Genomic DNA, 16,722 nt, shown 5'->3' with positions numbered 1-16,722 from the left:
CTGTAGTCCTGTCTGTCAGTCATGTTCTGGCTTCTGCTGTGGAAACCTTCTCTGAAACTAAGAATTTCCATCTGCAATTCATGATCCCACTTCCTCAGCCACACACGGCCCTCCCCCGCACCACCCCTTCTCCACCCACACCACCGCCATCAGTTCTTGATTTCTTATAAATGATTAAAATATTGAGAAAATAAATGGTGTTGAACATGACATCATTTCTCTGGCTAAAATGCAAGCTTTTTGAGTCAGATTCAGGATTTTATAAAGTTTGTTATTAAAACAATGTTCAAACAGCTCCATTTCCACTTTCTCTTAAGGTTATGGAAAGAAATCATGTTCATTTGCTGATAAAAATCACCCACTTCTATAACACTGGAATAACAAGTGTTCTGATTTTGGTGGACTTTTCCATAAACTAACGCAATTTATCAAAGACTTCCAAACAAAATTACTGACCATGGCACTATCTCTTCTTTTCACCTGATAAGGCTGCAACAGAAGCACTGAATGTTTTTTATCAGGTTCCTTGTTTTGTATAGTTTTGACAGCTTGGCTTGTCTCCCCTTCTTTTATTGTTACTTTCATTCTCTCACATAGGTTCTTCTCACTATCTCTTTGTGTATAACCATCCTCAATGTTCCTTCTAATTTTACTCTGTTGCGTTCTCTCTAGGCTTCCTCCCAGTCTCCACCCCTCATTGTTGCTGTCCCCTCCCCCAGCTCCACTACACACCAATCCCCACTCCACCCCAACACAGCCGCTAGTACACGGTCTCTGTTCCTTGACATTCCACTATGGGCTTTGGTCACCGAGATACATTTTGTGTTGAAGACTGAATGAGCACAGCACTTCTCAGAATTGTTTTGTTTTTCCCTCTGTAGCAGAAGAGATGTGAGATGGTCATAAATAATGCAGAGACGTTCACACCTGTGTACTTGCATGGAGACTGCACTGGTAGTTTCTCCTGACCTGAAATGTATTTTCTACTGCTACGCTCATTAATCAGAAATATACTGTATCCTTGAAATCTGTGCAGAAACACCATTGGAAGGCGAGGAAACAAGTGTTTACGAGAAGACTTGCAGTTTATTTGGTAGCGGTGCAGCTTTGGAAAATGAAATGAAAGCAAAGACAAAAGCTGAGAAAATACCTGCCCCGTGTTTTAACACTGACACACTAATGTACACTAGAAAGTGAAGAGGAAAACTTAACACCAAACTGCATTGCTCTAATTACATTATGCAGATGTAATGACAACATGCCATTCAAAGAAGGTTGCTATATAATCTCTAAACATACAGTGGGAACCACCAACAATCACAGCTTTGCATTAATTGTCCAAACACTGTAGCGTACTAAGGACTAGATAACAAAACAATGTTTAATTTAAAATTATTAAAATTTGAAAATCCTGCTTGTCATTCCCAGGCTCAGCCAAAACATAAATGGCATTCAAGAAGACAATGAATTAAATTTTTGTTTAATGTCCCTTTCCACAGATTCTAATTTACATTGCATTTTTAACAAAACCGTTGACCTTATAAATGCTGGCATTTGTACAGCTTCAACAGTGTAGGGTTTAATCATGCTTTTCCAAAGCCATAAGGGAAAATGTTTTAACTGCTGGTTGGATATGGACTAGGAACAAAAACATTGGTATTGGTCAAATGTTTATTCTCAATGCTTCCGAAAACAGCCTGACAAGAAGATGTAAAGGTCTAGGGAATAACCCATCACTGTTCCTAGGGTCTAGTAATAATCATACATAATCGTTTGGAAATATAGCTAATAAGAAATATAATGAATGCTAAGCAAAATCGGCATTAGGCACAAATTACATGATATTAATAGTTGAACAGGTGCAGAAAGGCGCTTTAAATGAGGTAAATGAATAAAATGTCCCAGAGCACAACTGTGTGCACTGACAAAAAGTCAATCACATGAATTATTCAACAACTGAAGCTGCCAGCAAAGGTCAGCTTTCTTTGACCTTTGTGACAGGAAGTGAAAGGAACCAATGTTGACTAAGAAAACTGAAAATCAGTCTTTGGCTACTACGTTACCATCACTTAAAAACTTAAAATGGGTCTTAAATCATAGGCATTGTTGAATCAAAACATTTGCTCCTAGTACATTTATATTGACATACCTATAAAAGTATTTCTCAACGATTGACACACGCAAAATAATTTAAAAATCATGAATTTTCGTTGTTTTAGAACCATTAAAAAATCATACAGATCCAAAGGCCACATAAAATATTTTAGAAACCAGCAGGCTTGAAATTCAGTAACAGCTGTTAAACCTGACTAAACTTTTCACTAAACTAAAGCCATTCCAATCGCTTCAAGAGAGAGAAAATGGGATAAACAGATGTCTGGCTGCTGTACAGGAAAATAGGACACACTTGGAATGATAAGTCTCCTGAACTGTACAGAAATGCCAACTCTACAGGGGATGCCAGTTACTACTAGTAAAGATGCCAACTTGCTATTTGACTGCACTGGTGCCACTGGGAACATTCTGCTATGTGTGCTATTCGTAATGTATCGTGAACCCATTTAATGTATCCCAGCACAGCTACCACAGCTCTCACTAGAGCGTTGCAGTGCTGTGTTGTGATTGTAATATAATCCTGCCTCCTCTTGTCTTCCTCAACAATCAGTCTTTTCAATTTTCAACAGTTGGACATTGCATCCATCTACACTGAACCCACACAGGGAAGGAAAAGGCAAGAGGATGTACCTTTCCAGGAATTTCCGCAGTTAGCAAAAAAATATACTACACTAGCACGGAAAAATTATTTTAGCACAGATTATGTTCTAATTTAAACAGCATTCACAGTATACTGTAATCTTTTAAGACCATCAGAATATATTTGGAGAAGTAGGATTTATCTCTTTAGGCTTGTGTGTCATAGACAATGGGTGTTCCTAATAAGAAACAGCTGTTTTATTTTTTGTTTTCCCAGAAAACATTATTTTACAATGAAAGTGGTGTTTTCATCCTGCCCAACAGTACAACAAGGCATGTATGTTCTTTCTTCCCCACCATCACATCACCATCCCCACCAACAGCATCACCCCCGCCCCTCCGTCCCCCTAAAGCCCTACTCCTCTGAATACAGTTAAGTCAAATGATTTTCCTCTAAATAGTTTAGTTGCAGTAAGCTGCTATTTTTTTCACCTAACGATGGACAATGGCTTTGATTTACGGAACACTGCTTGGACCTGAGCTGGAACAAATGTGTGGTCATAGATCTCAATTCAAGATTGAATTATTGGTTCATATCCTGAGGACAAATATGCCTTATCTGTTCAGAACCTGCTAAATGTGTCCGAGGGCAAAAAGGAACTGGTAGAGCGTGCTCCCTGTGATTCCTTTTAGAACCAACTAGCCAAGTGATGAGATTGCTCACCAGGGGACTCTAAGCCTAACAAAACAGGGGGAAAAAGCTCTGCAAATGCACGTTCTCACTTCAACTTTGTTTTAATGTTCAACATGTTCTCCATGTTGATCTAAATGCTTATGAATTTAGCATTTTTTATTAATTTAGCACTTTTCCAATTCACCTCAAGGCTATAAACTTTTCTGCATGTCCTATTATCTACTCACTTCTTAAATTTCTAAGTAGGAGCTAAAGCCTCTCCTGTTTCTTCACAGTACTTGCAATATTAAGTTAATTAGAATTCCTACATTTACAATTGTTTTCAATACTTCAAGTAAATTTAGAAACACGAAACAGATTTCTCATTGATAATATATTTTCGGCATTTGCACTAGTTTCACTATAAACTGCGTAACATTTATTCTTAAAATGTGGTTTGCTGCTGTCTTGTTAGACATCTAAACATAACTATTTTATGATAAACTGTATGGTGACATTAAATGGGAGAAGCTTATATGGTCATATATATTTTCTGTTGAGGATTTTGTGTTTTAAAATGATTGGCCTTCAAATATTTTCAAATAAAATGTTCTAGTTATATATGTAGAAATGCCCTGCAAATCCTTCTAAACTGGTTAAAGTAATAGATCATTTATATTATATACTTACAGAATAAATTTGAATCCATTGTATTAGAATCACTATTTCACCTTTCTCTATTATTAACCACTTTTTCCACATAAATCTTACTACAGGTTATGATGCCATCACTATTGATAACACAATAAATGTGCAATATTAATGTATCTTTAAATTACATCATAATATCAGCTCAATACAGATGCTCAATAGCCACTGTAATGAAATAGCATAATAACCTGAGTCATAAATGCAAAATCATTTTTATAACTTCTGCCAGACAATAGCAATGAAGAAGGCCAATGATAGTAGAGAATATTAAGAAAATATGCAGTGCATTTATTTTCAATATTCACCTAATAAAGTAAAACACACCATGGATTATAATTGCACTCTTTATGTAGAAATTCTACTTGGAGTCCATTAGGAGAGAAACACTAAAGACAAATATAATTGTATTGATTTTTTTAACACCAAGTTCTTCAAACTGTTGAACCTGCCTTCAATTGCCTGACACAATCCCAGAGTGATGGCAACAACTGGTCTGCCCTATTTGATTACTAATAAGAAAGATGTCCCCTCTGTCAGATAGCTAACATTCTCCACTAAGCAAACAGCTATTCCAGCTAATCAAACATTGGCACTGCTCTCCACTGGTGCTGCATATTTTGTCAGGCTTAACTTAGGGTCTTTCCTGGTTTAATTTTCAGACATTGAAATCAAAGTTCATGATCAGAAGGTACGTCAGTAATGAAAGCGGCTGAAACCCTAGCTTTGTTCAAAACCTACTTAAGTGCAAAGTTATCATACCTATACTTCGCAGTAACTTTCAACATGTGACAGCAGCAATGTTATACATATTTAATGTCACAAGCCTTTCAGCAAGGTATGCTTCTTTCTCACAAAAGAGGCCAATGCATAACTATTAAACAAATGGCAACTAAAAGTAACACAAAATACCTGTGAGTTACTAAGAAACAGATTAGAGCACATATCTACATTTAAAGCCAAAAACTCTCTAGGCATAAAATACTCTTCACAGTGAGCATGGTGGCAGATGAATCTGCTTCCCTTGACAACTCACAAGCAATTACTGAATCCCCACAGAGTGAGCCACCAGGTTTCCAAGTCAACCCACCTGTGCATGGTATCACAAAAGGACAACAAACAGAACAATGCACGGAATGAACTGAAAGCAACACTGAGGGTAATGGGCATCAAAGGATAAAAATTAATACATTCATACCTGTCAATAATCACAGGATCTGAGGGAGTTTCATTTCTGTTGCCGCAACTTTTTTTATCACAACACCGGCTGTAAGCAAAACAAATAATCTTAAGCATGTTCTAAATAAACGATTATCTTCTTCCCAGCTCAACCAACCCAACACCCGCTCCCCCCCCCCCAGCTCTTCTGCCATCTCCAACTTTGATATAATCATGGCCAGTGAACAAGCACCATAATGGGAATGTTAAAAGATTGAAAAACAACATGTTGTGGTGTCTGTCTTTACGTTGATCTCAGAAAAGAAAGAGGCAGGAGGCTAGGGAATAGGTTTTCACAGCTTCCGCTTTTGTTTACCTCTAATTGTCAAGCTGTTATTTCTGGAGAAGATGCAAGATGCCACCTTCAACCAATATTTCTGTGGGGCATTTTTTAATTGGAACCATAACAGTCTGTACGCCCCTTTTGTGATTTTTCTTGAAAAAACCCTTTGTTAAATATGTGTTGCATAAGTGTAATTGTAATTAGAATATAGCAAATATAATACATGATTATATCTTTAAAATCATAGTTTGTATAATGGTTACATGTCTAAATTGGCTAAATTAACACCATATGGTAGGCAAAGTATATAAAGCCTTTTAAATCTGACAGCTAAAGTGATTAAAGAAAGTCTACAGTCTTCCACTTACAGCTTAAATCACATCTGTGCTCTCTTCTATGTTAATTGCAATACATGCAGTAGTGGATAATAAAGAAATTTCACTTTATTGGTTGTAATTTATATTTATTACCCAGTATAGGGAAAACTCTGTTTTTGTATATTAGCACTGTTACAGTATGTTTTAAGTGAAATGACATTAAGCAATAAGCATAATAGCTAGGAATAGTATGCCCCTTAGAGTATGATACCTGCTACTGTAGCCTGATATTCTGGTTGCACTTCCTGAATAGCCCTGCTCTAACAAGCAACTATATTTCACATTCAATACATACAAAATCAATGATGCATTTTTATTTCCCTTGCAGTGTGAAACTCTTATGGCAGTTAGAAAAAAAACAGGTGGGAAATTGCTCTTCTGACACAAATCCTGGTGATGTGCATGCTATCTAACAACAGAATGAACAATGCATCACTGCTCTAGAGAAAAGGTTAACTGACAGTATCAAAATCAATTCTCACATATATGAGCTCAATAAGTACAAAGAGTTTCTTTTTTTTATCAATAACAGATTATGGTTTATCTGTGGCTCAACCTAGTAAAGAAGGGAACAGTGAAATGACTGAATGATTAGTGATTCCTATAGAATCACTGGTGTGCATAAACTATGACCTGTTTCCGTTCTCCTCTTAAAAGTGCATTGCAATGGCAGCAATAACATATTAATCCGATACAGTGAATAACATGTTAGATTTAACTTGGCCATGTTCAGGGCCCAAGCAATCACCAAGACATCCAACGCCGGCAATAAAACATATCTTACCATTATTGAAACATAACTTTCACGTTTTGTTTAAAAATACAGTGGTTCTTTCCCTTTCAATGGGCGGGGAAACGTTGCTGTATTTGGCATCATTTTATTTCATTGGACGGTGCGCAAAAAAAATAATAATGTACTACGTTAAACTTACAATTGTTAGAATGTCTTCGTCGTTAGTGTAAAGTGCTAGTCTGTCTCCCGTGCCTTGCGTATTGAAACTGTATAGCGGAGAGTAAATCTGGTGTAACTTTTCACATTGGCAGAGCACCTTAAGCGCCACAAGTAGCTTACCTGCACATAATTTCGTGTGTAAGTAGGACTCTGCACATTTCGGGGTTTTTGTCTTGGCCTTCGTATACAATAGGCTGAAATAATTATCCAGAGAAACAATAATCAGCGCTTTCACACTGAAAAGTTGCCTTTAACAAAGATTAAATGTCGCGATACCTGTTAATGCAGCAACATTGGCCATTTAAAAATAAAGAACACAATAGTTTTCGGATCATCCTAATCGATTCTTCCCCCTGATGTGCATTAAACCAACGTATGCATATTTAGAAGGAACAGTTACAGCGGAAAAGGCCCCAAAACTGAGATTTCTAACCTTACGGTCACGTTTAAATCAGTTAGAACCTATCCTTTAACAAGGTGAGGAGTGCCTGTCATTCCCAGGTATTAATTACGTGTCATGTTGAATTTTGATCGTGTTCTTTATGAGAGGGGGCAAGAATACAACTGGGCGTCAGCTCAACAAAAACACTAATTGGTAAATACTGCATTTGCTTCGCACCAACAACCCACTCTCGTACATGTTTGGGAAGGGGAGAGTGCCGTTATTTATTCTGTGAGGCGGCACAAGAAGTTTGGGACCCAAACAATGTTATGTCTTAGTTTGCTCTCTCTCCCACCTCATTTCCACCAAAAAATAAACTCTGTTTTTTTTTGGTGCGCTTTAGCCTGTGGAGTGAATCTGGTATTTATTTTTCAATTACACACAATAATTTTTTTCTCTAAAAAGACTGTCTGTGAGTACGGTTGAGTAATTATTGAGCATTCGTTCTAACAGCAGCCAGATGGTGGGAGCTCTAGGTGTGTTCGCCTGCTCCTCGCTCGCCTTTCAGCGAGTCTTCTCCAGCAAGCAGTGCGCACAAACGCACCACGCTCCTTTACAACTCAGCTGAGCGCATCGGATCCTCAGTTCCAAGCTGTCTGTACCCTTATTATTCATCTAACGAGATTCGCTTTGCTCGCATTGTAACGAGCCGCACCTCCCCAGAACAGATGCTTATTTTCTGATTGTTGTCATTGAAATAAAACATGGCCAAGTTGGGAATGTTATTGTTTCCCCTTTTAATCGCCATTCCTGCGCGCTTTTTTTTTTGTTTTGTTGTTTCTTTTTAATTTTGCTGCAGAAATCCTAATCAGTAAATTAGTTGATCTGCGCCGTTGACTCTTTGATCAGTTATATTGTTGTTTTCCATCAATCAAGTGAGATTAGCGTTTTTGCAAAGCCTCGTTTGCATCATTAAAATAGTAAGATGCGTGACTCGGTGAGTAGGTATCTCTTAAAATAACAGCCTCTTCATACCAAGCCCTTAAGAAACAGGACTTACTCCCTCCTAAATTAGGCTACGGTGATTTCGGTAACCGTTTACCTTACAGATAAAATGGCATAAAACCATGTTGTCACCTTTGAGATCACAGAGGAACGGTAAAGGAGGTTTCTGACCTATTGAAATAACTGTGGCAAGTGGGAAATAGCATTGGGGTTCTTATGATCAATGTCAATCCCGTGCTAAACACAGGCCCTTAATTCCAAAACTACACATCTATGGGTCATCTTATCATCTGTGCGGGCAGTGCTTAACACTGTTTCTTTTTTTTTCCCAACTCGCAATGTCACTGCGTGATCACAAACTTAATTAGGAAATTTGAATGATAAGGAAGACATCTGATTCCATGAGATGAATGTGTGGCACGTAACGTGTACCACTGCCCCCCCCCCCAAAAAACGTGCAAAAACTAAACAAGCAAAAATAACGGTTTTCAGCTGTCAGAGGAGGGAGCAAAACATTTGCTCGATTTCTTGAATTGTTTTCTTTATTTATTTACAATGCAATGAAATTACAGAGTAATGTAAAACAAAGTGCATTGGCGAGATGGTGAAATATCTGGCGATTTTCAGTTCGAAATATAATCGTGCCGACTCCCGTGGCTAATTACAGTACAGCACCTTTGATCAACCGTACTTATCGTCTTTGAAGTTGCAGAAGACAGGCTAAATAATTTAATAAGCAACTGCCTGTAATTATGTTATTTACAAGGTATGACAGACAGATGATAAAGAAATACAGCTGATCTCAGGGAATGGACTGCTTCGTGACCCCTGGCGCACCCACTCAAAGCTGCAGCTTCTGGGCAGGGGGAAAAAAGTGGAGCTGAATTATGGAGAATGGGCTGAGAGGTGAATTGGAACTGGAAAGGACAGGCTGACTTTTCACCTGAGCGCATTTAACTCCGTAGACAAATGGAGACGCCAACTGCCAAATCATGCAGCTCTACAATAACCAAATCACGCCCTTTCTCACAAAGTGCGAATTTAACACTGGGAATTTTTGAGGGGGCACACGTATAGCAAAACTTAGTTAAACCCAAACAAATCTGAGTTAATTTCAAGACAGGCAATTAATTTAAAATATTGCAACTTGCAAAACAAAAGTGTTGACTTCCTGGCCAAAACATGTGAAATTGTGCACAACGTTGGTCCTGGTACCAAATGAGTAGGGCTACAGTAAATAATTATAATGCAAAATTTAAAGCATTTTTTTTTAACTCTCTCACCTGTTTGGTCATTGAATCGATGAGCCTGACGTAGAGATCCTGTTCTGTTCGCACCCCTAGAAACAAAGTACATAGTATCAAATTTAACGGGACTTGAAAAGGGAAACGTTTGTTATCAATATCTCCAGATCATTTAAAAACAGAAAGGCGAGTTTGCATTCTACATCGCTCTGTTAAAGGACACTGTTAATTTGACAAAATATTGAAGCTGATGTCCTTGTAATGAATGCAATAAAATGAGCTGATAGGCGATAAAACGTGAATAAAATATTCGTCATAGAAATATAAACTCTTTCCCATGAAATCCATGAATTCTTGACATTTATTGTAAATTTTATATTTAGTTGAAACGTGCAATTTGCAGGGCTCTGAAGCGTGGAGCGCTGCTTTTTTAACGGGGCGAATGTTTGTCCCATGCTTTGTACATTTTCTGTTTGGACAAGTATTCCACTACACTCAAATGGTGATAACTAATGTCACGGATATACTTAGTGCTTTGGTTATGACACTGAAATCTGGAGTTCATGGCCAATAGTGTTAAAACCAAGCCCAGGGCAATTTACATTTTTTTTGAACCCAGATTTTTACTTTAAAGATTAGTTTTACTGCCTGCGATTAACTGTTACAATATACTGCCCCACAAGATTACCACACAACAATACAAAAGGGGCATGAAATTTAAAAAAAACATTAACATTGAACCAGGACCCTGCTTCAAGGGGTGGGAACAACATCATGTTCACATTCAAAGCTAAATACACGACAAATCAGAAGTGACAATGAAATTCTGATCTTTTTATTTTCTTTTTGCAGTTAATTGCTAGCCAGGATGAGCTTCAGAATTATACAAACAATGACCTGTATCCACACCACATGATTCATACCCAAACCCTATTAAAATAGAAAGAGAAAGCCGCTACACCCCTCTGGTTCAATTCTCGTCAACTTACCATTGCTGTAAAGTAACTGAAGTTTGTAGTGTATTCCATTGTTGGTTTTTTCATTATTTGGCTCCTAAAAGCAAACGTTATAAATGAGTAATTATATATTTCAATGTATTCCATAGTTTATTTTCCAAGTCTCTTTAAATATATGTGTTTATAATTACCAACTTGCCATGCCATTCTCTGGCTTATTAAGTATGCGGCGAGTCCTCGTATTATAGCAATAGGAAACATTTTGCTTTTAGGCTTTTGTAATAAAATAATATTTACACACAATGTCATAAACTGCAGCTATTTTCTTAGCAGCCGAGACCTGTTATAACAAGCAGAACTACACGTGGTTTGGGCGCCTCTTGAGTACCGTTAGGCTAGTTAGTTATTGTGCACTTAAAGAGAAAATCATTTCTACAGTGAGTAACTTACTTTATCTTTCTCCACAAAGTCCACATAAGCTGTTCTCTCGATCTCGACGGGCTGCCCCTGCCTGTCGTAAAGGGCCAAGACGAAGTGGAAAAAATTGGATTTTCTTAGGTTTGAGGGCGGCTGCTTTTCAAAATGTGCCCGAGCCAGACCCACGCCGCTGCGGGAAAACAATAACACAGTGTATCGGTGAGAATTAGCTGCACTAGAGACAGAGACCAACTGATGGAAAACATGGGAGATGGGAATCACATTTGGGAGACTAGAGATTTCTTGATTTGTCGCTAGCAGTAATATGATGTAATGAAAGGGAAAGTGAAGGGGAGCAGAGGGAGAGGGGGTAATTGATAGAGTATTGAGGGGATTTGGTGATTTTGGGTCGATATGAGAAACATAAAAAAATCAGATGGAAGGTAGTATTTGATTATACATACCTCTGGGCGGCTGTGTTAGCATCCACTACCCCAGCTGTGTGCATCCATGATCGGACCGGATTCATCCCACTTCCTAGCGGTTCCTCTTTCATGGTCGTCCCACCTCTTGGTATATTTTCCTGAATTCCAAACATTAAAACAAATTTTTCTGCAAAACCAGCTCCTGCACGGGTTTAGAATCTAGGAGATGTCAGATTTTTTTTTTCCCACGGCGAACGGAGGGGGAAATAGATGAGAGATGACTTTGCTCGTTATGATCAGTGAGAGAAAAGCCGAGTTCAGACTTGCTTCCTCTTCAAGCTGTCCTGAATTGGCACGACATAAACAATTTCAGTAGTTCAGCGCTAGTTGGATCGTGATCCGTTGTGGAGAAAAGTACAACTAGCGGGAAATTTGGTTTAAGAGTAAAAAAAATGTTGTTTGTTGATGTTGTTCTCTCAGTGTGGTGTCATCCTGCTAACAGCATCAAAGGTATTCTGCTTAGGACACTGCTGAATCGACCACTTCTGACAAGGTTCTCCTGCTCCAAAAGACAAATAAACGAAAAATGATTACCATAGAGGTGTTCCTGGACACAGGAGAGGTTGATTAGGGCCTTTAGCGTCTCACAGAATGGATGGAAACATACAAACTCAGCCCTCTTTCCCCTAGGAATGGATCCTTTCCCGGGAGCCAAAACTCTAAACCCCCGGGACGAGCGCTGACAGATTCTGACGTTTAGGGGAGGAGACAGCGGCCATGTATGGAGGTCTTATTAGCATAACCAATCGGAACGCAGCGACGCTTGCGATTGACAGCCACAACCTGAGCCGCGGCGTGAGCTGCCCTCTTTTTTTCTCTCCCTGTGTATTTTTCCCTTCTTTTTTCTTGTACCCAAATTTGACATCCAATAAAATCAAATGCAGACATTATTATTAACATAATGAATCCTTTAGGAAAAAAATATACGGCGAATGTGAATTGTTTGTCTTCAAACAGAAATTAAAGGGACAAAATAGTTACTTTAAACACAAACTGAAGTGGAGAACACTGTCAGATCAATACGAGTAGCAAAAACTTGCGGCTGAAGTTTGTATTTAAACTTATAAGATAGCGTATGCCAAATGTTCCCTGGCCCTTGCTACAAATGGTCGCAGGGCAGTGTAAAACATGGACAGAAAATTAATAAAACGCTGCATTGAAGCTACGTGACAAATTATTTACAAACCTGAATTTTACGTGTCTCTGTGCGTGTATATGTGTATGTTTGTGTATGTGTGGGAAGAGGGGTGTCTTTAATATTTATTTAACCATATGCACTTGTCAAACAAAGTGGCTTCTTTATGTAGTTCTTTATGCATGAGTATAAAGTGCTCAATTGCCTTATTTTTCCCTATCCATGAGATCACGTAATCAATTATGGGTAAAAGATCTAGGTATGTTCCGTGAATCAATATCCAAATTATGAGGCACATTGAACACTAACAATATCAGGGCTGCATAGCGGCTGTGAATCAGACCGACGATTTGAAGTTAGATGATATGAAGATACGCGATCACCAGGAATTCCTGAAGATTCACATGTATTTCCAACTAGATTTTTTGTTGATTAAAACTAGCCTTTCAGAGATATTAGCTTGTGCCCAGAGGAGGGGACCCAGGGGACGGAAGCTGCCCTGTGCTTTTTTTTTAACTAAAGGTAGAAGACCGGGCTGGTGGGAGAGAATCAGGGATAGTCACTTACTCAATGATCAGCTCCTTCTCTTCGTTCGTATTAGTACTGCCATCCTTTATTTGACAATTGGCACCGTACGTACGCTAATATTTTAATTAATCGGTGAAAATCGAAGTCCGAATTCTGTTATCAGGGGACACCATAACCACTTGAATTTCAATAGTCCGCTGAGGGTGAGAAAGAGATGTGTTAGAGCAATCTATTTTCTGGTGTTGGGGGTTAATGACTATTGCGACAGATAAGTGAATTATCAAAGCTGTTGCTATTCCGATTTCAAAATCCATTACATTGCTGGCGTCTAATTAAATACGTAAGTATAATAAAATCATATTTTATGGCGATTGAAAGTAATAAGATTAGTCTTCAGAAGCAATCATCACATATTAAGATGCCATATAGATCTACAAAATCCTAAGACTGTATTTTAAAATCAAAATGTGCAGGAAACAATATGTATAATAAATAAAAGAAATTCTGAGCTGTATGAATCAGTGTTTTATCGATCTTGTACATCAGTGTTATTAACAAAATTATTATATTTCAACCGGAAATCAATATAAGTTAGGGCAAAGTATACCTTTCTTCTATCTTAAGTGTAATATTTGAAACCTGTGAAGAGTTTAAGTGTATTTTAATTCTGTGAGTCACTTGTTAATACATACATGCAAAGCTCTGTTATAGTAAACATGCATTAGTAATTAATGAGGGTAGCAACATAAACAAAAATGTGTAATTTTGGCACTAAGTAGTCGAAGTGAACATTTTTTATCAACCGTTTATATAATTTTAAATATATTTAAGGCGTTTTTCCTTTAAATCTGATAAACGCGTTTTGCAGCAAGTCACTTACAGTGTTCTCATACCAGATTACACCCGCCGAGGCGATTTAAATCTGATTACCAAATTATAGGGTTTTAGCCAAATCCTTTTAAAGCTGACTGTAAAACGCAACCCGAAAAGTTCCGCAAAACCGTCACAGAGGCTTCATCCGTGCTGCAGCCAAAGAGTTTTAAAACGTATTGGACAACAAATGCAGCTGCACCACTATTTTTTTTGAAGATATTAGGCGAAAATTAATGCAAATCTGTGTTCAGAAGCCATCTGGCCAGAATAGGGGAATCAGCTGTTCCTCACAACAGGGTTTGGGCTGAATATATTTCGCTCATTTTCTATTCTCATCTGGTCTGTACGACGACTGCTCCAGACGATAGCGTGGAAAATACAACCTTTATCACCCACCCCAAATTTACCATTTTGACAAACTGTTTGCAACAACCCAAATTTAATCGAGGGGAAATGTGACGACTCCGTATTGACATAACAATTTACCGCTGCCATTTCTTGTAGGGGAAGGGTGGCATAAAAGGGGCTCAAACTTCATTTCTTCAATATAAAGTGACTTTGGCGTTCTAACAAATAACTTTCCCGCGTTTTGAAGGCGTTTTCATTTTTTTCTCGCAGGTACCCTTTGTTCCTAGGGAAGGGAATGCTAATAACGCACTCCTCGCCCGAATATCACCTTTAAGCATCAACAATTACACACGCGCTTTCCTCTATGCCAGCAAACAGCTCCATCCTAAACGATGCGAGATTGTCGCACGATCTGTTCGGTTGAAAAAAATGTGAACCTGCGGAACACATTTAAATAATTTACTACAACGGGGTAGGACAATGGGCCAGACAGTTTTATGGCCTGTTTGTTGTCAAATATTGTTTGAAATATCGGTTTAAAAATCATATTGGGAAGTCGAGACAGTTGTGTGGTGAAATACTGGGGATTCAGCTGGATTCTTAGTTTGAGGAGTGAGCTAGCAACCACTGTTGGACAAAGAAAAAGCTAGAAGCTTGCGGGATTGAATCGGATTTGCATGGTCCAGTCAAAGACCTCCCGAAGTAACGATCCTCCTTATTATGTGAAGTGTTCCTTTGTAAATTTACGGTGAGGGTTGAATGATACACAGAATTTGCATATAAATAGCGACATCAAGCGATTCGCGTGCCACACACCAGTGGTCTCCCAGATGTCAAGCCAAAGTCAGTCAGATGGACATTGGCAGTCCCAAGTCCCCCGCGCCAGCTGTCCTTTCCTCGCCGTCATACCAGAGCACATGAAAAATCACAATCGCAACCAAAGACACTGCTTTACACCAAATCTCTGACTTTGCCTTTTGCTTTAACCCTCAACCCCGTTTGACAAACGCTGTCTTTTTTTTTGTATGGACACTCGACTGCCTTTGTTCAGTTTTAATGTACTGTGTTTTAGATATCACCCCTCCCCTCCCCCAGTCTCTCAAAAAAAGTAGACATCTTCTAAATGATTACAACTGAGCTAATTGTTGGTGTTTACAAGTCCCCTTTAAGAGAAAAAATCCTTACTGACTTTTAAAACTAAATTCTCAAACCAACTACATAACTGCTCACGGGCGCTCAGGACTATTTAGCGCAAAAAATAACGGTAGTTTCCAAATAAAGGTAACAAAATCGTAGTGTGCCTAAAACTTGCGGCGAAGATTACACAAAGGTTACAATGCAAACTCGTATGATACAGCGCGAGGTGAGAACGCTGGAAGATGCGTGGAAAGTCGAGTACTGGGGTCATTTCCGCAGTATGTAACATACTTTCATTGCGTATATCACTAATTCTCTATTGCGTTTCTCGATCCATTTCGGCACTTTTAATTGACCGCAATTTATTTTCCAACTTACGCAAAATAAACAAATAGCTAACGCGCGTCATTTTTTTCAAAGAAACGTTACAATACTCATTCGGGGACCCCTAGAGCATCTATAATAAAAGCTACAAATTAACTGTAAAAATGTTTTGCCCCCTTTTTACAGTTCAGCTTCCACACAGATGTAATGACAGAACTTGAATGAAAATAGCAGAATTCGTAAATGAGTTAACCGCACTACTACATTACCCCGCGTTATGTGATTTTTATTTTGGTTTTAATCAATTGAAATACAGTTAGCTGATATTTTAAGTATTTTTTTCTCCCCAGGAAAATCTATTCCATTAAAGCGCCTTGCAGAAATTTAGCGGAAAGCCTCAATCCCTGTTTTCACATTGCAACCTGTAAGGTGCACATTTGACAAATAGCGCCGCCTCGGGAGGCCCAGAGACTCGGCTTTGGGATCAATCTGGACTCCATCAACAGCTCGCCAACATCGCAATGTGGAAAGGAGTCCGCTGATCACACTAAGATTTCCTTACCAACTTTCTCCGAACATCCCTCAGAAACAAGAAACCTTTCCGTACGCACCAGATACATCGCGGTCCCGTTCTCAGGTGTCTGTCCCTAATTACCTGAAACTTTAGAGCCGTTATTTTTTTTCCCACCGCACATTAATTAATATCGACATCGGCAACTTTTTTTTTGGCTAATATAAATACCAAAATCAATGCATCCCTCGAAATATTTTTCTGAATATGCTGTAGAGTTTCATCATTGGACTCGTTACGGCGTGGGTAGCAATTCGTAAATGGCAATCATCTAGAAACACGCGAGACCACGATATGTCGACAATATGCAACTTTTCACCACTTTTCGCTTGTGAGGTAAATAACAGACAGCCACTGTTTATAAAGTAGACCGCCACAGGAGAAGTGGGGTAGATCTCAAAGCGGGTGACAC

General features: G+C 38.6%; 1 protein-coding gene across 4 annotated transcripts in view; it reads right to left on the bottom strand.

The window, feature by feature from the left end:
* ebf3a (EBF transcription factor 3a) overlaps positions 1 to 12,010 on the bottom strand; it is a 124,962-nt gene extending 112,952 nt beyond the window's left edge. For all 4 annotated transcript variants that reach the window (XM_059947668.1, XM_059947670.1, XM_059947669.1 and 1 more), the window contains exons 1-6: positions 11,374 to 12,010; positions 10,943 to 11,099; positions 10,526 to 10,589; positions 9,576 to 9,631; positions 7,026 to 7,099; positions 5,274 to 5,342 (exon numbers count right to left, since the gene is read on the bottom strand). In XM_059947668.1, coding sequence (XP_059803651.1) covers positions 5,274 to 5,342; positions 7,026 to 7,099; positions 9,576 to 9,631; positions 10,526 to 10,589; positions 10,943 to 11,099; positions 11,374 to 11,507 — 554 coding nt within the window. In that variant the 5' untranslated portion in view covers positions 11,508 to 12,010. The remainder of the gene's footprint in view (positions 1 to 5,273; positions 5,343 to 7,025; positions 7,100 to 9,575; positions 9,632 to 10,525; positions 10,590 to 10,942; positions 11,100 to 11,373) is intronic.
* Between the last annotated feature and the right edge of the window lie 4,712 nt (positions 12,011 to 16,722).

This window comes from Hypanus sabinus, chromosome 22 (genome assembly GCF_030144855.1).
Source record: "Hypanus sabinus isolate sHypSab1 chromosome 22, sHypSab1.hap1, whole genome shotgun sequence".
Classification (NCBI taxonomy): Eukaryota; Metazoa; Chordata; class Chondrichthyes; order Myliobatiformes; family Dasyatidae; genus Hypanus; species Hypanus sabinus.
Note: the sequence above shows the minus strand (reverse complement) of the source record. Positions and strands in the feature narration are given on the sequence as shown.